The following is a 23,125-nucleotide window of genomic DNA, read 5'->3' as shown; positions in this document are numbered from 1 at the left end:
TAGGATAGTCGTCCTTTCAGAGCTTGCCTTCGACAAAGGTTTCTTTCATTTAACCGGATCTATTAAACTGGCAAAGACTCTGACCTGGGGCGCAGGAAAACTTGTGCACCTGCACTCTGATCCCTCTGGGGGGCAGGCGAGAACCTTGGGCTGACCCCGACTTGAGATCTCGCGAGACTGTCAAACGTGTGGTATGAGGCGTGGGAGGAAGGTTGTGTTCTCGCGAGAACTCTACCTTTGGGCCCTTGGCGTGTGTCTGGCCGGCGGCGGCTCGGGGAAGGTCTCTTCTGAACGTCCAGGGCGACACACGGAGGTGGTAAGAATCGGAGTGGCCAGCGGGGCGGGCGTGCCTCCTTCCGCTCTCACGCCGCGGGAGGGCCTGGGGCGTCGTGGCCGTTTCTCGGCCCGACGCGGGCTTGTCTGGGCCTGCTTTTGGAGGCCAGCCTCTCCCTCGACTTGCCTGCTCAGAGGGCGACCTTCCACCTGCCCGCCGGCGTGGGCTTGCCCTCCCTTCTCTGGCCCTCGACTCTCGGCCTGAGGGGTCACCTCTTCCTTCCTGCCCAGCCTGTCCTCCTTTCTCCGTCCTTGGACGCACTTGGCCCGGAACCACCAACGCCAGCCTGCCCTTCCGCCTTGCCCCCGGCCCCGGGAGTGACAGCTCCGAGTTTTTGCTCGCTCTCGCCGAAGTCTCTTGGCGCGAGGAGGGGCCTGTTTTCCCGAACGGTCCCAGAGTATATACATTCCTAGCCTGTTGGGTGGAAACAGACAGATTGTGGTTTTTTTCCGCCCTTTATCCGCCAACCCACCGTGATTTACGGTACAGTGCTTGTAATTCTCTCCAAAATCCTGAGAGGTAGCTCCCTTATCTCCTTTTTACATATGAGAAAAGCGAGGCTTGCTAGTCCGTTGCTTCACTCCACCAACAGTTGTTTAATTCAGCACCTGTATGTTCAGGGTGTTGAGGATATGACCCTGAAAAAAAATACGGGCATAGTCCTTATTTTCATGGAACTAAATAATTGGGGCAGGAACAACAATCGTGTGAAGAGGCTTACGTGCCACGTGGTGTAACATGGGGTGGTGAGATCAAGAATGGCAGAAGGCACAGAGTAATACTCGACCCCAGAGGCAGAGCTTTTTTCACCATACTGTTCTGTGTTCTCTAATCAGGGTGAGGTGCGCTGCACCGTAACTGTTTCCACTACCCACTTGGTGATGTTTATGGTTGTAGGGACTGTTGAGTTACTTCTGGATCGGGGTGGGGCAGGCACTCATCGGCGCCGCATTTCGGCGCTGGGGTACTAGCGTGACAGCCCTGAACTTCAGAGAACCTCGAGTCTTTGAGGAAGACTCACTCAAATGCTGCAGTGGAGTTGGGCGTGTGGTGCATGTACCTTGAGGCAAGTCCCTTGGTTTGCTCTTTGAAGGTTTGCTAGTTTGCAGATTTGTTAAGTGAGATGATATATGTAAAGTCTAGCAGGGTAACATATCTTACATTTTATTTCTTCCTCCTTTTCTATTGTTCTTGGGTCCCTAGGGAAAATCCTCAAGTTTTATGATAATGTGTTTGTATTAAAATTAACTTCTCCAATTACTTTATTTTGGGCAAATAGGTATTTTAAAAGTAGAGAAGCATGGTGAGCCATGTAGGGAAAGGAAGATGTGATTCTCAAAGAGTGAGGAGATATCTTAAGAATTAGATCGGACTCCCTACCCCACCGCCATTTTATTTAAAGTCAGTTTAGCTGTGCCAGAACCTCAGGAGCCTCTGTAGGGGTTTCATAAAACTGCACAGGTGATTCTGATACAGATTCCTCTCCCACTAGCTTCTTGGCTAGAATTTTATGATAATTTCCCTCTCAGAGTAAGTGTTAGCATACTTGAAGGCATTCAGAGCAGTCATTGCTGTGACTGCTGAACTTCTAAATCTCAATCTCTGATTTCAAAGTTTTCTTATTTTCTTAGTTTTTGGTGACTCAGTGTCACAAATTTTCCTCTAGATGCCAAGTTTTCCATTGTGTCCCTAGGGAATATCACAGTATGTGTCAGTGTAGACAGTATATATTTGTAGAATGAGTAAGAAAAATAACTTAAATGACCCGTTCAGCATCCATTGTGTGGTTAGAGAACACAGGCTCAGATCTTGGATTAAATCTTGGTTCTTTTACTTGGAAGCCTGTGACTGTAGGTAATACATCTAAACTTGTCAAGCCTTAGTTTCCCTGTTTTAAAAATTGTATTTGTAATATGTAGGTACCTTAAAGTTTTCTGAGGACTAAATGAGACGATGTGTTAAAAAAAAAGTCTTGCTTCATAGATATATTAAATACTTCCTGAATCCATTCCTCCAGCAACTGTTTACTGAGCACCTCTGTGTAACAGTGAACAGAAAGACAGCCTCTGTCTGTGGGGAATGTACCTTCTAGTGTGTTTTCTGAAGTGGGATCAGAAAATACATGGTTTCTCCATGTCAGATTGTGATAAATACTATGGCGATAATGTTAAAATATATGAAGGGGAAGCGTGTGGAAGGAAGACTTATTTTATATAGGATAATAAGGAAGATGACACCAGGAAGAGGAGCAGGCACAGATATCTGGAGGAAAATGCAAGTGCCCTGAGGCATTCCTGGTATGCTGGAGGAGCAGCAAAGAGGCCATTGTGGCAGGGCTGAGTGGGCTACGAGCAGGGGAGTAGTGGGCAGCAGTAATGAGGTTTCTGCAGGAATGCTGGAGACTGAGGAGGGTAACTTATTTAACTGATGAACTACCAAAAATGTCTTCCTTTATTAGCATAGCCATTCTCTTATCAGAAGTAATCAGAAACTATTCTAAATTCTGTATCATATATTAATTACATGTATTAATGTGTTACTTTATAATAATGTATTACATGTATACCATACACATATTAATGATTACATGTATTAATCTCTGACTCTTTCCAAAAAATTATCCCCAGTCTCAGAGAATCAAGACGTGTTTCTGTGAAGGATACACAGTGGCATGTGCTGCCAGATCAGAGCGCATGTTCTGAGTGTTACTGAAATCAGTGAATTCAGTGTCTCTGTGTATGTACCAGTTAGCTTGCCAGTCTTAAGCGATTGTTAAAAGGGACCAACCAGTATGTAAGTACGGGATTAAGTTCAGTTTCCTGAAGGAACTGTAGATTGCTGTGGCAGTCTCATTACTCTTTTTGCTGCACTTTGGCCCTCTTAAGATTTTGCTATCAGGTTTTAGTTTGGCTTTGTTTTCAATATAGGTGTGTCTAAGCACATTGTTGCACGTAGAAGACGCGAGCAGTGCAGACGGCCCGAGCTGGTGAGGCGCCAGGCTGGCCACTTCTGCTGAACTGTTTTAGTAGTGTTTCTGCGCTTATCAGGTAGAGGAGCAGCCATATGGTCCTTCTCAGCTTGTCTTCTCTGCTTGCTAAATCCTACATTACAGTCATAATTTGTGAACTTCCCACCTAGTCTACCATTACCTGAAATCCTGGCATGTCGTCCTTACTCTTTGAATTAGATAGATTCACTGGCAAGTCAACAAAAGGTTATCTTGAGGGTCCCTTTAAAACAACAACAGCAACAGACTTGTGGCGTGAATGCTTCATCTGACTCTCTGAGCCATCCCTGATTCTCTTGTCATCCCTGATTTTACTTGGCTTGATGATGCAATGAAATCAAGATTCTCTGTTTTGAGGCTGAGGGTATGTTTGGGGCTAAATATTCCTTTTAGCTAGCGTTGTCTTGAGTCCTCTAGAAACATGACAGCTTGGTTCAGTGAAGGAATGGATAACTGGCAAAGTAGGTTACAAAGTTTTTGCTTGTCAGTTGGTCATAGACAGGAAGTTAAGTCTTTTAATACTTGAACAATTATAGATTTGATAAAATGATCTTGGGTATCTTTTGAGTTTTAATTTGGCATTATTTCTAGACCTCTAGGCTTCAGAGGAGGGAAAATATTTTATCATTTGCTTGTCTCTGTCAGGAAAACCACAAGATACTTACCATATAAAATTAGGGATAAATTATATTATTACTGTGATAATAGATAAATAACATCTTTTCCTATATTATGGCAAGAAGTTTCAAGTTGAAGATAGGGGACAGCCCTAGTTCTGAAAGCTTACCAAACTTCTGTGACGTAGGCTGGAATTTCTGTGGTACTGTAAAATCAGAGAGAAAAAAAAAACCCAGAGATGGCTGTAAACACAGTTACTGCTTCCCCTTTAACTCACACATCAGCTCGTGCTTGTGAATCTGTATAGTTGGGCTTTGATGGTTCTGGCATTAGGAAAGGCACTTTATATCAGAGCCTAGCATAAAATCATAGTTTCAGTAGCAATATCCTTGCCAGTTTTGTCTTGTTTGAAAGAAAACAGAAAGTAACAGTTATGGTAGAAACATTTCCACTTCTGAAAAACCTTTCTGAATGGGACATCAAGTTGACTACTTACGTTTAAAGCAGAACTGTACCATACTTCCTGTGGCTGGTCTGAAATTGAGCATTCATTTCTCATGTAGTCATCCATCCATTTATCAAATATGTATTAAGCCTCTGTCGAGTTGAGGGTTAAAGCACTGCACAGCTCCAGGGACACCATTCTCTGTAGGTCAGTTCAGTAGAGCACGTGGAATATGAAGGGGGTTGGTAACGCTATGGTACTGATACCAGGCCAACAGTACATGGCCCCTGCTCTCAGGACCTCTCAGACCAAGGAGGCAGACATGGGACAGTAAGGACAACATGTGTTATAGGTGTCATACTGGAAAGTTACACGTTACACCGGGCTGACTCTATGTGTATGTCAGTGCTTCACTCGTGTCTGACTCTTTGCGACCCCATGGACTCCTCTGTCCATGGAATTCTCCAGGCAGGAATACTGGACTGGGTTGCCATTCCCTTCTCCAAGGGATCTTCCCAACCCAGAGATTGAACCTGGGTCTGCTGCATTGCAGGCGGTTCTTTACCGTCTGAGCCACCAGGGAAGCCTCTATAGGTTAAAACTATTGAGAAATGGGATGCTTGGTCAGAAAAGGCTTAATAGTGGTGACTATGCTTTTCTGACTTAAGTATAGTCAGAAAAGCAGACAGGTAGGGAGAAGGGAGGGGTCTGGCATTGCTGGCAGAGAGAGCTGGGAGAGCCAGACTGGACAAGATGAACCAGCCAGGTCTACGCATGAGAAACCGCTGTCCAGAAGATCACCGTGTGGGGGCTGCTCTGGGGAGACAGCAGGAGAGTCAGGCTGAAGTCAGAAGACTCAGAACTTTATTAGAGAAATTTGGACTTTATCCTGTAGGCAGGAGGGGAGCCATTGGACAGTTGTAGTTTATGCTCTTTAAATGAGACGATCTACTAATCTACTAGGAAATAGATGGTTCTCTTGTTGGGAGACAGTGAAGAAGTCTTGAAACAGAAGAGAGGTAAAATGTCTATGACTTTTTCCCCTTTAGAACCTAAACATTTCATAAATATGAAAGGGCAAATAACAAAGTTTAAGGGAGTAAAAAAGCTACCTGCAGTGTCTGAATGTGGAATTTGTTTAGATTTTTATGATTTTTTTCTCCCTCCAGTTTTTATATTTGTATACTCTTTAGTCACTTCATTATAGTAACAAGTAAAGCTGTCATAAACAGAATAATACTGACTCTCAGTAACTGTGCAGCTCAGTTCAAGTGAAGGAGAGCAGGCATTGGTCAGGATCTGGTAGAGAGGGCATAGAGACCACTGGTTATGTAGGTGGTGGTCAACAAATTTCCTATTGTATTCACATTGTAACTATTTTAGGGGCATATAAGAGAGATGAAAGTTCTTGACATTAGTCGTATTTTTACAGAGAATTGCTTCTTTCTAGCCATTGACTTAAAGTACACAGGGCTGTCAAATTTTAACTTTCATCATTCAGAGGTATGTCTGGCTTTATTTGTATCTTCACAAAATATGCTATGCAATGAAGATATTTTGAATTAAGAGAGAAATTGTTTTCTCACTAATTTTGGTAGTGAATGACATGGGACTCCAGAAACTGTGCATCACAGATGAAGCAGGCACATCCATAGGTTCTGTTCATCTGAAATCTGAGGGATGCTTAATTGAGGTTCCTAGTCTTCAGTGTCCACTGGCCTTTGCTTTTTGTCAAGTGGTTTCACTTTACTCTTAACTGTTAAGAAAGTAGCTTCATATGCATAGATGAGTCAGTCAGTTCAGTTGCTCACTCCTGTCTGACTCTTTGCGACCCCATGGACTGCAGCATGCCAGGCTCCCCTGTCCATCACCAACTCCCGGAGCTTGCTCAGACTCATGTCCGTCGAGTTGGTGATGCCATTCAACCATCTCATCCTCTGTCGTCCCCTTCTCCTCCAGCCTTCAATCTTTCGCAGCATCAGGGTCTTTTCCAGTGAGTTAGTTCTTCACATCAGGTGACCAAAGTATTGGAGTTTCAGCTTCAGCATCAGTCCTTCCAATGAATATTCAGCACTGATTTCCTTTAGGATGGACTGGTTGGATCTCTTCTCCAACCCCACAGTTCAAAAGCATCAGTTATTCAGCGCTCAGCTTTCTTTATAGTCCAACTCTCACATCCATACATGACTGTTGGAAAAACCATAGCTTTGACTATAGACGGACCTTTGTTGGCAAAGTAATGTCTCTGCTTTTTAATATGCTGTCTAGGTTGGTCATAGCTGTTCTTCCAAGGAGCAAGCGTCTTTTAATTTCATGGCTGCAGTCACCATCTGCAGTGATTTTGGAGCCCAAGAAAATAAAGTCTGTCACTGTTTCCATTGTTTCCCCATCTATTTGCCATGAAATGATGGGACCGGATGCCATGATGTTAGTTTTTTGAATATTGAGTTTTAAGGCAACTTCTTCACTCCTCTTTCACTTTCATCAAAAGGCTCTTCAGTTCCTCTACACTTTCTGCCATAAGGGTGGTGTCATCTGAATATCTGAGGTTATTGATATTTCTCCCCGCAGTCTTGATTCCAGCTTGTGCTTCATCCAGCCTGGCATTTTGCATGATATACCCTGGATATAAGTTATACAGCCTGATGAGAATTAGTATTTTACAGTAAAAAAAAAGTTGATTTAAAAGAATCTGTATAGAATTTTGTCTTTGGCCTGATTATGCAGGCTATAAGGATTATTTTCAGAGAAAAGGGCATCAAAGTAGAGTACCATGAGCATGATAGTCATCAGGCAAGTACTCATTGTGTGCCAGGTACTGTCCTAAGCATTTTTTATATACCAATTCATATAATTCTCATTGAGTTGACCCATTATTATTGTCCTCATTTTACAGATGGGGAAACTGAGGCATAGATTGGTTAAGTGACTTGCCTAAGGTTACACAACATCTAATGACAGGGCCAGGTTTTGTACCCAAATGGTGTAGCTCCAGAGTTCATTCTCTTAACTACTCCATGTCACTGTCTCTCCAGGTAGGGCTTTTATTTCACTACTGGATTCCCAGCACCTAGAATAGAGCTTGGCATCTGGTTGGTGCTCAGTCAGTTTGTTGAATGAAAAGCATCCATGAGCATTACATGCATAACTGGACTGAGGCCATGTGGGAGTGTGTTTGAGAGTCAGAGGGACACCGGGGTACAGGTAGAGAGGTGTGTCACAGATGTGAGGAAATGTCAGAGCCTGAAACAAAAGCCGAGACCTGAACCTCAGCTAGGCTGCCGGTGGTGATCTCAGAGGGAGTCACGAACCTCTGCCAGGAATTCTAGTAACAACTTCGGAAACCTTACTGACCCACTTTTGTTATTTCTTTGTAGTGATTAGCAGCAAAATCCTTAAAGACGTCTTGACGATTTGGGGGGTGGATCAGGGGGGACACAGAGGCTAAACGCAGGAGCAGGTGGGCCGCGGAAAGGCTGGAGAGGAGCCCCTGGTGTCCTCGAGGCTCTGCGGGCCGGCTTCGCCCGGAGTGGCCAGTGGCGGTGGCGCCCAAGCGACTCGGAACCAAGAGTCTTGAGGCAGACGGGGTGGGGGTGGGGCGTCCTCGGGCAGCGGGGGGACCTCGGGGGCCTCCCGAGTGGGCGGAGCCTCGGGTCCCGCCCCGCCAGCGCGTCTGGCAGCGCCCTGCGGGCGGGCGGGAGCGCGCACGTCGGTCGCGGGGCGGGGCGCTCTCCGCGGGCCCAGGGACCTTTCTCACCCCGGTCCCGGATAAAGCAGCGTCCTGCTTGCTGGGCAGCTCGCGCGCCGGGGCCTAGATTGAGAGGAGGTATGTCCAGCAGCCCAGGGCCGCGGCGGGAGCCCCCCGGATGGGCTCCCCTGGGTGTGCTGGGAATGGGCCCTGCTGTGCGCATGCGTACTGAGCGGTACCGGTACCTGCTCTGAAACAGAGTGAACGCGCGGCTGCGGCTTCCCGGGAGGACCAGACGCAGGCTGCTTCGGACAACTGTGCTCCTAGAAAGTGTTGGGGAGCCTGGAAAGTCGCATGTGTCACTGTTGCTTTTGAACTAGAAGTGCCGTACTTGGCATTAGATGGTGATGACTAATATTGTGGTTCGTTTTCAGTTATTGCTTCTGAAAGTTGATGTGCTGGGGTTGGTTGCTTATAGTTACATGTATAAAGGTAGATCTGAGTGCAGTAAGGTCTGAAGTGTTAAACGATCTTAAAATATGCTGTGAATTTAGTATTCCCTTATTTTGTGCGTTTCTTTAGGCGTCAACCTTTGCTTACATGCTTTAAAAAATGAACAGAATCATCCTGAATTTCAGAAACTGTGGGCTAGGATGAGATACGTATATATAACCTTTGAGTTAATGATTTGTGATTTAAAAAAAAAAAACTTTAGTTTTAAAAACTGACGGAAGAGAGAACCCATTAAGAAATGTGTCAGGGTAAAATTGTATGTGGACTGTTAGTGTAATGTTTTTCTTGAAAATTTGTACAAATATTCTGATATATGCTGTCTCATCAGAGGTAACCAAATGGACCATTAGTATTCTAATTTAGCAATTCACAGAAGATAATAAGTACGTTATGGGTCTTTTAGCAATGATTTAGATGCTAGGAATATAAATGAAAAATGGACATTTTTTTTGGAGAGGAGAGCGATTTGGGAAGGAGTCAAACAGTGAGACCTGGAAGGCGCAGTTAGAAATGATACAAGCGTTCGTGGAGACAGAGGATGCAGAGTGATTGTGATAAGATGTGAGGTAAGATCCCAGGGCTCTTGCTCCTGTCTTTCATGCTTGGAAGTGTTTTGGTTATTCTGAGCCTGTCATGACATGCTGTTTATTTTTGTTAGCATTATCTAAGGAAGAAGATTAAGAAAAATTGGTTTTTTTGAGGATTATGAATGGACTGAGATTCTTAATGGAAGGTGTTCCAGTAGTAACCCGTTGGAATGTTGATTTTAACCTCCTGTTGGCAAATAAGAAGAATATATGGGTGATGCCCTAAAGGAAGAACAAACTGGTCAGGAGAGACTTCAGGACTTGACCCTAGGAACCCTAGTTCTAAACCCAAATCTTCATGTTACGGCTGTGGTGGCCCTTTAGATGGGTCATTTAAACTCTCTGGGTCTTTGTGGCATCATCAATGTAATGAGACTAGTCCATCACAGAGACGCCTAAGGTTTTTCTAACTTTAAATTGTGGTTAGTGTTGGTCACAAGAGGGTTATAGCTCTTTGGAAATTTTATGGTTAAACCATATGACTAGGACTTAGCTCATTTGCGGTTTAGTTGCTCAATTATTGTTCCCTGACCTTTGGATTTCATAACTAGATTTGTGCAGAGTATTGTGCAAATATGGCATATATAGTTTGTGGAACTCTTCTTTGAGGAAAGAAAATGAAAGTTGCTCAGTCGTGTCTGACCCTTTGCGACCCCACAGACTATACAGTCCATGGAATTCTCCAGGCCGAATACTGGAGTGGGTGGCCTTTCCCTTCTCCAGGGGATCTTCCCAACCCAGGGATGGAACCCAGGTCTCCCGCATTGCGCAGATTCTTTACCAGCTGAGCCACACGGGAAGCCCTTGAGGGAGTCTTCAGGGAGAAGGGGTGGGGTGGGGGCGGTTCTCTGGCAGTGGGAGGACCTAGTGGGCTGCCCGAGTGGGCGGAGCCTACTTTGAGGAAAGTCTGTTTTTCCCGGAGCTTTATTTATGTGAGGAACGTATGTATTTCTCCCTTGATGTCTCTCCTTCCCCAAAACCTTGAACAGAAATCCTAGAGGCAGGGACGTTTTAGAAAGCATTTAAACTTTTAACTTGTCTCAAACAAAAACACCCCACACATTTAAGGCAATACTTTTTTTTAAAAAGTCAATCCTCTTTTGAAGGTAGTAGGGCAGAAACGTGTGTGTAGACTTAGTATATTAATATATTAGAGGGTTTAGACCACTGAGTTTTTGCCATAAAAACAACTTACGTTTTGCTCTGTTATATAGTGAGAGAGTAGATGAGAGCTATATTTATTAAACAAGTACCACACCCTGACCACTAAGTCTCTGAGGTAGATATTGTTATCTTTACTTGTTAATTAGAACATTAGGTTCAAAAAGGGCAAACAGTTCAAGGTCATAACATTAATTGATGGCTAATTGATTCTGAGTCTGAGCTTTGTCACTTCAGAGCCTTTTCTAGTTTCGGTGCTTTTTTGTATAGTCCAAAGGTGGAGATTCTGTTGGAGAAGGCAATGGCACCCCACTCCAGTACTCTTGCCTGGAAAATCCCATGGACGGAGGAGCCTGATGGGCGACAGTCCCTGGGGTCGCTAAGAGTCGGACACGACTGAACGACTTCACTTTCACTTTTCAATTTTCATGTATTGGAGAAGGAAATGGCAACCCACTCCAGTGTTCTTGCCCGGAGAATCCCAGGGACAGGGGAGCCTGGTGGGCTGCCGTCTATGGGGTCACACAGAGTCGGACACGACTGAAGTGACTTAGCAGCAGCAGCAGGGATTCCGAAGGTCCCTATAACTCAGCTAAACCTAATTACAGAAGCAACCAAACGTTAAAAAGTGCAGTGTGCAGGGCTTGGGTTAAGTGCCTATAGGCAGGTATTATCTGTTTATCTTTATTGCAGCACTTTGTATTAATAGCTACTGTTGTCTCCGTTTTTCTAGAGGAAATTGTGGCCCAGAGAAGTTAAGTAACTAGCTCATGGGTCTCAAGGTTGCAGATGTAACTGGAATTCCGGTTTCTCAGGCCTCAGAGTAATCTCTTCAACATCACACTTGCTACACTGGCTCTCCAACCTGAAACAAATAAGTTGTTGAAATTGACCGTATGGACTTAGAGAACTCATACAAGTGTCTTTGAATGAGACAGTTCAGGACTGGCTTCACCTTCTGTGGTTTGAATTCACCTGTGTGGTACAGTTCCTGATTTCAGCTCTGAGGGTTTCCGCCTCACTGCAGTACAAGAGGACAAACTTGCACAGCTTCTTTCTTGGGATCTAGGCTATGGCAGCTGACCACCCCATGACTGCGCCACAGGAAGGAAGGAGGGTCAGAGCCAAGGGCAGCAGAGGGACAGACATCCCTGGACTGGGTGTAAGGGAATGAAACAGGCCTGTAAAGACTCTTACTCTAACCAGGTGACTGTCTTAAAGGATAACTCTCCTTTTATTTTGGAAACAAGGTGGGTTAATATGTGGCGGAGAATCAGTTTTGTAACTTTGAAATCTCATCCTAATTTGTATCCATAGCTTATAAGGGGAAAATCCAATTTGTGTGTTTTTACTATATTCTATTCTTATTAGGCAGAGTGTAGTATTGTGATTGCTTTGAGAAGACCTACTTTTCTACAGTGTATGCATTTGAATTTGTTTCCCACATGATGTAGAGCTGTGGGGTTTTTTAACATTGTGAAGCAACATTTTAATTTGATGTTATTGCTTAAAATTTACACTGCTAGGCATTGTGGCATTCCGCACAAATGGTGAGGAACTAAGAGTGGGAAATTAGGCACAGGTGAAAGTTGTTTAATATATTTGAAAGCTGAACATGCTTTGCATGTAACTTATGTGCAAAGTGAAGCAACTTGTGGTAATGAGGTGACATTCTGCTCTCCGAATATGAGCCAGCATTTTACCTGCATTTTGCAGGTTCCTACTGTGTGCTCTGAGCGTACACTAATGGGTGTGTTTAAAACAGGGCAGCTTACAGTGAGAATGAAGGTAGCAAAGTAGCTACAGCTGGTGTTTTAAGGGGTAAAAAAATCTCCAAGGGGATTCCTGTTGAATCCAGTTAATGAAGCCCTTCTGTTTTCAGAGATGATTATAGGGAACCAGACTGTGGCAACAAAATAGCAGGGGGAAGTTAGAAAATTTCCTGAATCTTTGTTATTTTTAGTAAATCTAGTTCCTGAACGTGAATCTCTTTTGCTGAGGTGGTCAGAAGTCAGCCTACTGAATTTCTTCCTCCCGTTGCCTTGTTTCTGAGGATGGGGAATCTCACTGCATTTGGCTCTTCTTAGGTTCCAGCTAGCTAGCCACCTGGCCCTAAACTTCAGCCTGAAGATGCAGCGTAGGCCAAGGTCCTTGCGTCTCACATGAATCGTCAGCCATTTGCAGGACTCTGCACTGGGTAGACTGCTGTTCCCCTGAAAGCTGGCCTGCTTCTCTGCAAAGGCCATTTCCTTCAGGATTGTTAGGAAATTTCTTTATATGTTGCCTCAAATATCTGCTATTAATCCTTCTCTACTCCTTTTGGGTCATTCTGAACAAGTCTAATTCTATTTGACAGTCTCCAAATATTCCAGATAGTAATCATGTTGTCCCAGAGACTTCTCTTATCTAAACAGCCTCTCTTCCTGGAGAAATTTTTCATGGTTTTGAGGCCCCTTTCTTTTTTTTTTTTCCCCTAAATGCTTGTTTCTGAAGTTTGTTATTCAGAGAGAAATTTCAAAATTAGTCTAATAAACGTGGAACAGATTAGTCCTGTGGCGAACGTTATGCTTTCGGTTAAATGTAGTCATACAGTAAGTAATTTTTTCCTTGAGATCCAGTGTACTGCTAACTCATATAAAGCTTGCTTTCAATTAAAATATCCATTCTTTTATAAATACTGTATCCTAATGCATATATGAAATTAAAAGACGCTTACTCCTTGGAAGGAAAGTTATGACCAACCTAGATAGCATATTGAAAAGCAGAGACATTACTTTGCCAAAAAAGGTTCGTCTAGTCAAGGCTATGGTTTTTCCTGTGGTCATGTATGGATGTGAGGGTTGGAGTGTGAAGAAGGCTGAGCGCTGAAGAATTGATGCTTTTGAACTGTGGTGTTGAGAGTCCCTTGGACTGCAAGGAGATCCAACCAGTCCATTCTGAAGGAGATCAGCCCTGGGATTTCTTTGGAAGGAATGATGCTAAAGCTGAAACTCCAGTACTCTGGCCACCTCATGCGAAGAGTTGACTCGTTGGAAAAGACTCTGATGCTGGGAGGGATTGGGGGCAAGAGGAGAAGGGGACGACAGAGGATGAGATGGCTGGATGGCATCACTGACTCGATGGACATGAGTCTGAGTGAACTCCGGGAGTTGGTGATGGACAGGGAGGCCTGGCGTGCTACGATTCATGGGGTCGCAAAGAGTGGGACACAACTGAGCGACTGATCTGATCTGATCTGATCTGAATGCATATATATGGAAATCTAGAAAAATGGTCCTGAAGAATTTATTTACAGGGCAACAGGGGAGAAACAGACGTAGAGAATAGACTTACGGACATGGGGAGAGGGGAGGAGAGGGGAGATGTATGGAAAGAGTAACATGGAAACTTACATTACTATATGTAAAATAGATAGCCAACGGAAATTTGCTGTATGGCTCAGGAAATTCAAACAGGGTCTCTGTATCAACCTAGAGGAGTGGGATGGGGAAGGAAATGAGAGGGAGTTTCAGAAGGGAGGGGATATATGTATACCTGTGGCTGATTAATGTTGAGGTTTGACAGAAAAAATTCTGTAAAGCAATTGTCCTTCAAAAAAAATTTTTTTTAAATCTCCATTTTTTGAAAAACATTATTTTCCATTTTGTCCTCCCCCATTCAAGTAAAAACAAAAGCTGCATTTTGTTTTACAAGATTTAACAGCTCTGTAGGGATTGTCTTGAAATCTGTTTTTGTCACAGCCCCATGTTATCTCCAGCTTTAATGTCTTCTGTGTTTTCATCCAGGCAATTAGAGAAAACTGTTGAGTAATTGGGGAAAACAGGGGCATACCTCTAAAAACTTAACAGACTGGTTTTAATCCATAATCCTTGAGTACTTTGTAAAACATAATTTTATGATTCAGTTGAGTTGTCCTGTTTCGCCCATGCTTACTTTGTCCACAAAGGTAGTATGCAGCCTTGTCACAGGTCTTACTGTTGTCCAGATACATCATGTTTACAGCATTGCCTTGACGGGCCAGTTTAATAAAACTACCCAGGAAGGAAATAACTTTGGATTCTAAGTAAAAAAATTACTTGGAATCCATCTAAGCCCATGGATTCCCCGGGCTTAGTGAATCCATACTGGGCTACTGTGATCACTTCTTTTTCTCAATATTTAGAAACCATCTCTGATTTTAGATTTATCCAGGATAGATAGGGCAGGATGACAGTAGTGGTGGGGGGGGGAGGGTGTTGCGGCGGATAGACAAGTTATATTTATTAAGGGTATACTGTGTGCCAGGTCCTATGCTGGAAGTAATGTTAAGTAGTCATGAATAGTAACTGGGAGTTGGTTGGATAATCATTTGGGGGAATGATTGCAAGGTGTTTGGTTGTAATTATAGTGCAATTTGGATTTTTTTTCTTTTAAAGGAACAAGGTGCAGAATGAGTACCTCACAGGACCAGAGTGGCTGCTCCACTAGCAGAGAACCCCTTTTGAGGTGTTGCGATGCACGGAGGGACTTGGAGCTTGCTATTGGTGGAGTTCTCCGGGCTGAGCAGCAAATTAAAGACAACTTGCGAGAGGTGTGATGTATGCTTTTCTTTTCCCTTGTCTGAACTCTTAGCACAGGTCTAGTTAGAGCATAGCCAAGGGACTGGCTTCTCCAAACCAGAAAGTTTTTACCCCATGCCTTGCATCATCTGCCTGAAATGTTGGTGCCTTTGATTCCAAAGGGAAAATGGAGCAGATGTTAGAAGAATCTAGAAATTCTTATGCCACCTCACAGAATTCAGTTTAGCTTGCATTTTTGCTTGCTTCTCTGTGTGGTGGCTGTGCCTAGCACTGCCATCAACTTAAAGTAGCAAATGGATGAGCTCAGCTCATTGAACTGGTCAGTTGTGCTCCTGATGCACAAAGGATGGCATTCCCACATCCCCTGCTGTCTCTTAATTTGGTATTGGCGTGTCATGGTTCTGTAAATGAGGTGTTGTTAAGAGCAAGCCAAGACAAAATCTGTTCTTTCTGTTGGCCTAATAGCATTCTGTTGGTGAGTTGGTAGACCAGGTATTACATGACTGAAATACTATTTTACTATACAGAAAATGGTGTTTTGAAATGTAGTTCCTTATGTGGATTCTCGTGGATAATTTATAGCCATTAAGATTTTCTTCTGTAGGATTTTTATATTTATCCCCTTTTGCATCACTGTTTATACTTCCAGAAACATTTAGCTAATAATTTTACGTAAACTGTCTACCTTCATAGTCCTCTGGCTGCTGACACATAGTGGTTCATCCTTCATTAAATTGGCCTGCTGTAAATGTGTTGCTTATTCGTAGGGTGAGAAAAGGGATAAGGGCTAGTTAGTTACCTTCTTGTCATATTCCACTGATGAATTTGTAAAACTATAGGTTTTCAAATTATGTGGAAAACATAGGGGAATCAGTATTACATGACATATCCTTGGATTTTCTTTTGACTTCTTTAGGACACCCAAAATAAACCTTATCCTCTTAGAAGGAGGGGTTTTGAGGGTTTTAGAGCTTAAAGATGCTTTTATGACTGAAAATCTTAAACTGGATCCATGGGGCTTTGATTGTTCCATGGGTGGGCTTTGGGACACTCAACCCTGAAATTATAGGCAAAATTTCAAGTGCATGCATTTTTCTGGGGAGATACTCCATACATGTCATCAGTGGATAATCAGAAGGATTTGTGACCCCCAGAAATTTAAGAACTGTACCATTCTGTGGGAAACACTGTTCTTTGGTGAAGCTAACATATTTATGTTTCCTAGGTCAAAGCCCAGATTCACAGCTGCATAAGTCGCCACCTGGAATGCCTTCGAAGCCGTGAGGTGTGGCTGTATGAACAGGTAGATCTCATCTATCAGCTTAAAGAGGAGACGCTTCAGCAGCAGGTCCAACAGCTCTACTGGGTAAGACGACTGCAAGGCCATAATATGCTTTCTGGTTTCCAGAGACTGTCTTTTCGGTAATGAAGCATTAATATAGACCAAATCAAGATCTAATCTCAAGTGTTATTTGCTGTTTGTTAACTTGGATGCACTTGGTGCTTTCGTATCATCGTGGCTCTGTGATTTCGTTTTTCTTCTAGTTACTGGGCCAGTTCAATTGTCTTATTCATCAGCTGGAGTGCACCCAAAACAAAGACCTAGCCAATCAAGTCTCAGCTTGCCTGGAGAGGTAAAGACTCTTTTTGTGTGTTTTGATTTTAGCTCTTTGACTTTGGTGTATTAAAAAGTCACTTTGTAACTCTTTGCATGACTTGGATTTAACTTAGTGTTAAACTTAATGTTCGTTTGATAATATCATCTTGCTTTAAATATTTACCTGGTTAAGTCATCTATCTTTGGTTGAGTTACTCAACCAAACTTCAAATAACTCACAATTTGGTTTTTATTTTGGATGAATTTGAAATAGGTATTTCTTTAAAATAGCAAGGTTTTGTTTACTTTTTTCTCCAGATTGGGCAGTCTGACCCTCAAACCTGAAGATTCAACTGCGTTACTCTTTGAAGCCGACATAACTGCCCTGCGGCAGGCAATCACCACATTTGGGTCTCTCAAGACCATTGTGAGTAATGTTCATCTCAGAGGGTTCATAGTGAGCTTCTCAGGTCTGTGGCCTGACACATGGTCTTAAAAATAGCACATTTTCACTATGAAAAGGGACTTTCTTGAGACTTTGCTAAGCTTTAGAAACTTAATGTTCTGATTGAATTTATAGAGCATTAGGCTGGTAGTGCTTGGAATGTATTAATTGACTGATTGATTGTCTCTGAATTCATCTTTGTACCTCTTTAAATACCTTTGACTTATTTCTTAAGAAACTTATGGCTTGAGTGGTCTATATAGAGTCAAGTATCGTCTCATTTGGGTCTTGTTAATAGTTGTAATACTACCAGTTCTGGTGAAGGTTTCTTCTGTGAAGATAGTTATGTAGTAGATACAGAATTCTCAGATTTTATAACTACTTCATAGGTCACTGAATTTAGTGTGAAGAATATTTATTCTAGTGAACTGTAACACTTTGCTTAGTACTTTTGAAATTTAGAGATTACAAGTTCACTTTTTTGGTATGAAAGCATAACATTAGTAAACACAACTAATTTGCTTTTTATCTTATAGCAAATTCCTGAGCACTTGATGGCTCATGCTAGTTCATCAAATATTGGGTCCTTCTTAGAGAAGAGAGGCTATATCCCATTGCCAGAGCAGGTAAAATGTCATTTTGTTTCTGGTAACTGAGTTTTTATTTGGCTTGTATTTCTTTGGGGTTTTGATTATATCACTTTTTTTTTTTTTGGCTATCATTTATATGTAAAAAGGCACAATGGTAATAAATGAGTCTATACAATTAAATGCTTCCCTTGAGACAATGTCAGAAATTTAGAGGTTTTAGAGGTGTTCAATTAGAAAGTAATTGTTATCAGTTAGTTCGTAAGAAATTATCATTAGCTCCATGATGGGGTTGGTTCTCTTAGGGGTCCTTCTCTTTATCATTTCCTTCTGAAGGCAGTGCGGGAAGTGTGAATATAGGACCCTACTTCTCTTTATCATTTCCTTCTGAAGGCAGTGCGGGAAGTGTGAATACAGGACCCTACTTCTCTTTATCCTTTACTTCTGAAGGCAGTGCGGGAAGTGTGAATACAGGACCCTACTTCTCTTTATCATTTCCTTCTGAAGGCAGTGCGGGAAGTGTGAATACAGGACCCTAAAAGTTTTGAGCTGAGAAGCTGGTTTCCAGCTGTACTCTTTGTTTTGTAATTGTGGAAATGGAGGCTTAGGGAAATCATTTGACTTGTGCAGGGTCAGCACCGAGCCAAGATTAAAGAGCTTGGGTCTCCTGTTTTTCTGGCACTTTCTGCTGCATTTGACATTGCCTTGTTAAGCAGCAAAGTATTATGTGATTAGCAGAAGTCAGCGTCCAGCACCACAGCTGCCCCTCTCAGTGAGTGGCTCCTTGGAAGTAAACCTGCCGTTGGTCACCAGGCTCCTTACCTACCCAGCACCAATCTCCAGGACTGGCTCAACCACAAGCAGACCTTGGAGAACAGTCAGGTGTGTTGCTGCCTCTACTGTTTCTGAGATAGATGACGTAATAGATGGGTTAGTTATTAACTGGTAGCATGTCTTTGGTTTGTAGCTCTAGTCTGGGAAACATGTATTTTAAGAATAACATTCTATTACAGTAGTGACACCTTTTCACTAGATGAAAAGCTTAGGAAACCACATAGACACAAGCTCACAGTCCCACACGCAGAAACTACCACTGTAACACTTTGTCTGTGCGCACATATACTGGCACGAATGTACTTCTGTCATTTAATTTCTTCCATAAAATCCCTCATAATATATACTATTTCATTGATTGGCTATAAACTTCACAGTTTTTCTGAATATAAATAAATTTCCTTTGCATGTCCAGGAGATAATTATTTATATGCATTCTTGATTAGTTCTTTAGGAACAAATTGTTAGAAATTGCGTTCCTAGATTATAGATCTGGAGACCCTTTAAGGCTTTCAATACATATTGTCAATTTGGGTTTCCAGAAAGTCCATACCAGTTTATATACCTTCTTCCCTAAACATCTCTAACAGTGGTAATCATTTACAAGTTTCTTTCTCTGAATTTAACACAAAAGAACAATTTTACTTTTTGAGTTTCTTAGGTTACTAAGGAGATTGAGTATTTTTCATGTTTATTAGCCAACTTTGATGACTTCTCTAATCATATCTATGACTCATTTTTGTCTTAATTCATAAATGCACATGTAGAAACTACTTGTCTCTTTTCTACAAGATATGGTATAAATGCTTTCTCCTAGTTTGCCTTTTTTTAACTGCAAAAAATTTGTTTTAATATAATTATGTATTTTAATATCTCAGAGAAATCCCATGTCTTTTGGCCATGTATACTTAAACTTAGGAACATTTTGTAGTGTGGTAAATATAAGTAGAACTCTTATCATTGAATTTCAAGGAAGTCATAATATTCTAGCAAGTAATAATGTGTATTTCTTGTGTAGACCTCTGCTAGAGCCTGCAGTTTCTTGAATAAAGTCTGGGGCAACCTAAAGGGTTTGGAAAACTGGCTCCACAAGAGTCAGCAACAAGAAGTTTCTGAAAAACCAAGTTTCCAAAAGTCTAACAGCTATTCTACTACCAGTTCTTACTCCATGGAAATTGAAAAGGTTGGAGATCTAGAGCCTCTTGATCAAGATGAGATGGATCTTTCTGACTGGCTGGTAACTCCCCAGGAATCCCATAAGCTTGAGAAGCCTGAGAATGGCGGCTGTGAAACCACCAGTGAGAAGTTTAAGCTCTTATTCCAGGTGTTCCACGAGTCCTACAATGTGAATGATTGGCTTGTCAAGTCTGATTCTTGTACCTATTGTCAGGGTAACCAGCCCAAAGGTGTGGAGATTGAGAACCTGGGCAATCTGAAATGCCTGAACGACCACTTGGAGGCCAAGAAACCCTTGTCCACTCCCAGCCTGACTACTGAGGATTGGCTTGTCCAGAACCATCAAGACCCATATAAAGTAGAGGAGGTCTGCAAAGCCAATGAGCCCTGTACAAGTTTTGCAGAGTGTGTATGTGATGAAAATTGTGAGAAGGAAGCTCTGTGTAAATGGCTTCTGAAGAAAGAAGGAAAGGATAAAAATGGTATGCCTGTGGATCCAAAACCTGAACCTGGGAAACACAAGGATTCCCTGAACACGTGGCTCTCTCCGTCCGGAAGAGAGGCAGCAGAGCAAGCTCGGGCACCACAGGCGACGGCTGCTGGAGTTGCTGATTCCTTCCAAGTCATAAGGAGCAGTCCCTTGTCAGAGTGGCTCATGACCCCCTCACACAAAGAAGGATGTCCCAACAAGGAAGCGCCTCTTACAGAGGACAGGGCCAGCAAACAAAAGCTCACAAGCCCCTTGGCCACTGCCTGGTGTCCCTTTAACACAGCTGACTGGGTCTTGCCAGCAAAGACGACAGGAAATCTTAGCCAGTTATCCTCAGGAGAGGACAAGTGGCTACTTCGAAAGAAGGCCAAGGTGAGCCAAGACATTAAAAAAGCACCATTTGAAGTATATTCAATAGATTTCTTAATCCCAAACCTTGCAAATAGATAGATCAGATCCTTAACTATCTTAACTGTTAAGTACAGCCTAAGTATTAATTTTGGTGCCATGTTAGCAACGGAATGGAACATTTATGATTATTCATACTGAAGTTTGTGTGCATATTCTATACCCCAAATCCCCATCTGGCCTATTTTATTGCGATTTATGGGAATGATTAGGGGTAGAGAAAATAGTTGTCGCATTTGCTCTGTTACCAGAGTGCCCAACGTGCGCATCACTCTTTACAGACACTAGACTGTTTGGAAGATGAACTGTTGGTATCAGGCCTCCCAGCTGCCATGTAGCGACCCACCCTTTGTCTTGTTGCAGGGAGTATTGCTTAATTCGCCCCTACAGGAGGAACACAGCTTTCCCCCAGACCGTTATGGCCTCCCAGCAGTTTGTGATCTCTTTGCCTGTATGCAGCTTAAAGTTGATAAAGAAAAGTGGTTGTATCGAACTCCTCTACAGGTTGGTATACGTCACTAGTGCAAATATTACAATTTTAGCTGCTTATGATGTCTTATGTATGAATTCAGTTTGCTCACCGAACTGTATTTCTGTTAATGGTTTGTGTATTAGGTGAGGTGGGAAAAGAGAGATCATAGAAACTTCATGTTTCACATGAACTTGCTCCATGAAATAACTAGGACATACTTGAAAGTAACCTTTGCAGATGATGCAGCTGTCAGAATTTTTGGAGCCCGTATGGTCTCTAATAGCTTATTGAGAAATGAGACCTTTAAAGTGGGAAGACATTTGCTTTTAATTGTACAGTGAAGTGACTTTTTATGTGGACTTTTCTTTACAGATGTGAAGGAATCAAGTACTAGTCAAGCAAATTTTCTGCAGATTATCACAAATCCATGAGCTGAGTGACTGTGGCTTGCAAAATCATTGTCTCTGGGTCTGATGTAGTTCCTTTCCTCCCCAATTTCGAACTAGTGAAGAGAAATTAGTCATCAAACTATGAATTACTGTGTAAAAGAAAAAGGTGATTTGTTGATGCTGAGGTGATTCAGGTTCTTGCTTACAGAAGTATTAATTCACCCCTGTGCTAGAAATGCATCTTAGTGGGTAGGTCTTTCTCATAAGCCTCCATGGCTCCTTAGATTGGGTGGTTATTAGAAGTACATTAAAACACTGTAGTTTTAAAAGTGAAATAGTTCTATAATCAAAGTGTGTTGATGTATTCTAAAGCTAGTAAAATTACCTTTTGACTGGCAGTCTTTGGATGCTTCCCTTATTGTGGGTTTTCTTCGATTAATGGTGAATTCTTCTATTTAATTAATATACTATTGTATTTTACATTATACCCTTGCCAAGATAGTGGTTTTTTCTTACCAAAACACATATTGAAAGTCTTGGCAATTTTTGACATTTATCACAAAACATTTTAGCTTAGGTGCCAGATTCTACATTATTTTTCTTCTTTTGAAAGACATTCAGATTTTGCAAGATCTGTCTTTATTTCCTTCTCTAAATATTATGAAAGAACATCTCTTTCAGAAGGGCTCCATATTGCTTGAAGACTATATTCAGGGTAGTTCTAGCCTCTTCCAAAATATTCTGAAGAACTGCAGGCAGCGGAGCCCCAGTGCCGACTAATCAAAAAGCAAAGTATGTTGGAAATGTAGTACTTGAACTGTTCACTATCCTAAGTGTTACTGGTGCATCCTGTGTAAATGGAAGCTGACCTTGACACCTGGTGCTTTTAACTAGGCATAAATTAAACGTCCGCTCACTGCAAGACAGCATACCTATACCTCTAATAAGTGTAATGCAGTGACATTTTAGTGAATAGGAAGTTTTGAACACTTGTGCCTTGGGGTGTTTATTGAAGCTTTATGAAAACTATCGATGTTTCCTTAGTATCCTTAAAGTTATGTCCGTGCTTTAAAGTTTCTCTGTAGGAGAGAGGTGGTATTTATACCACATTTTAAAATTCTCTAAAATGAGACATCTTAGCTGCTTTCCAAACTATTAAGCCACTCAACTTGCCTGTTACTGGAAATACCTTTACAGTTTGTGATGTGGTAATCTAGACAGCCCCTTTGGGGAAACTTCAGTCCCAGTGTCGTTGCCATACAGCTTCACTAGAGTTCTTAACCACAGCTGAAAGGAGCCTATTTTTAGTTCTTCCAGATAGCATTTAGAACTTTAAAAGGTGGTGAGTAAAAACTTAAGCAGCTTTTCTATTATCCTAGGTTGCAGGAAACTTTGTAGTTGAGGTTTAACACGTTGTGTATCCCTAAATTAACATTAATCACTATGCTAATGAGTATGTAAACCATTCTTTTTCATTGATGCATTTTGTATCTCCCTCCATTCATTAAAAGCATAACAGCCATATAGTTGTCCTGTGTATTTGTAAAATACCTTGTCACAAAATTATATGAATGTGGTATCCTTGGGTTACAAGTACAGCTGAGAAACACTTGAACATAAAAAGTTCTTATATTCACTTAAAATAAAATGCTGTTTTATTACTCCTGAATTAGCAAATAGGTATGTTATTACTATCCGCTGTTGTCCACTGCTTTTCTGCCAAATTCCTAACCAGATGCGTTCAAAAAGGCCCTACTTTACTTTCTCTGTAATCATAATAACCACCAGTTATTTATTATGTATATATGTAACCTA

General features: G+C 42.1%; 1 protein-coding gene across 6 annotated transcripts; it reads left to right on the top strand.

Moving 5' to 3' along the window:
- Positions 1-209: 209 nt before the first annotated feature.
- NCOA4 (nuclear receptor coactivator 4) lies at positions 210-22,832 on the top strand. 6 transcript variants are annotated; one of them, XM_027530512.1, is made up of 10 exons: positions 210-316; positions 14,769-14,923; positions 16,138-16,278; positions 16,458-16,546; positions 16,828-16,936; positions 17,491-17,580; positions 18,280-18,423; positions 19,394-20,413; positions 20,813-20,953; positions 21,294-22,832. In XM_027530512.1, the coding sequence occupies exons 2-10, from the start codon at positions 14,783-14,785 to the stop codon at positions 21,297-21,299; spliced, it is 1,881 nt and encodes a 626-aa protein (XP_027386313.1). In that variant the 5' UTR covers positions 210-316; positions 14,769-14,782; the 3' UTR covers positions 21,300-22,832. The 6 variants fall into 6 exon arrangements, with proteins under 6 accessions (XP_027386313.1, XP_027386310.1, XP_027386314.1 ...); XM_027530509.1 differs by having other exon boundaries at positions 211-316; positions 18,277-18,423; XM_027530513.1 differs by lacking the exon at positions 210-316 and adding an exon at positions 8,076-8,230.
- The last annotated feature ends 293 nt before the right edge of the window (positions 22,833-23,125 follow it).

Source organism: Bos indicus x Bos taurus, chromosome 28 (assembly GCF_003369695.1).
Source record: "Bos indicus x Bos taurus breed Angus x Brahman F1 hybrid chromosome 28, Bos_hybrid_MaternalHap_v2.0, whole genome shotgun sequence".
Taxonomy (NCBI): Eukaryota; Metazoa; Chordata; class Mammalia; order Artiodactyla; family Bovidae; genus Bos; species Bos indicus x Bos taurus.
The sequence above is the reverse complement of the archived record's forward strand: the minus strand, read 5'-3'. Positions and strand labels throughout refer to the sequence as shown.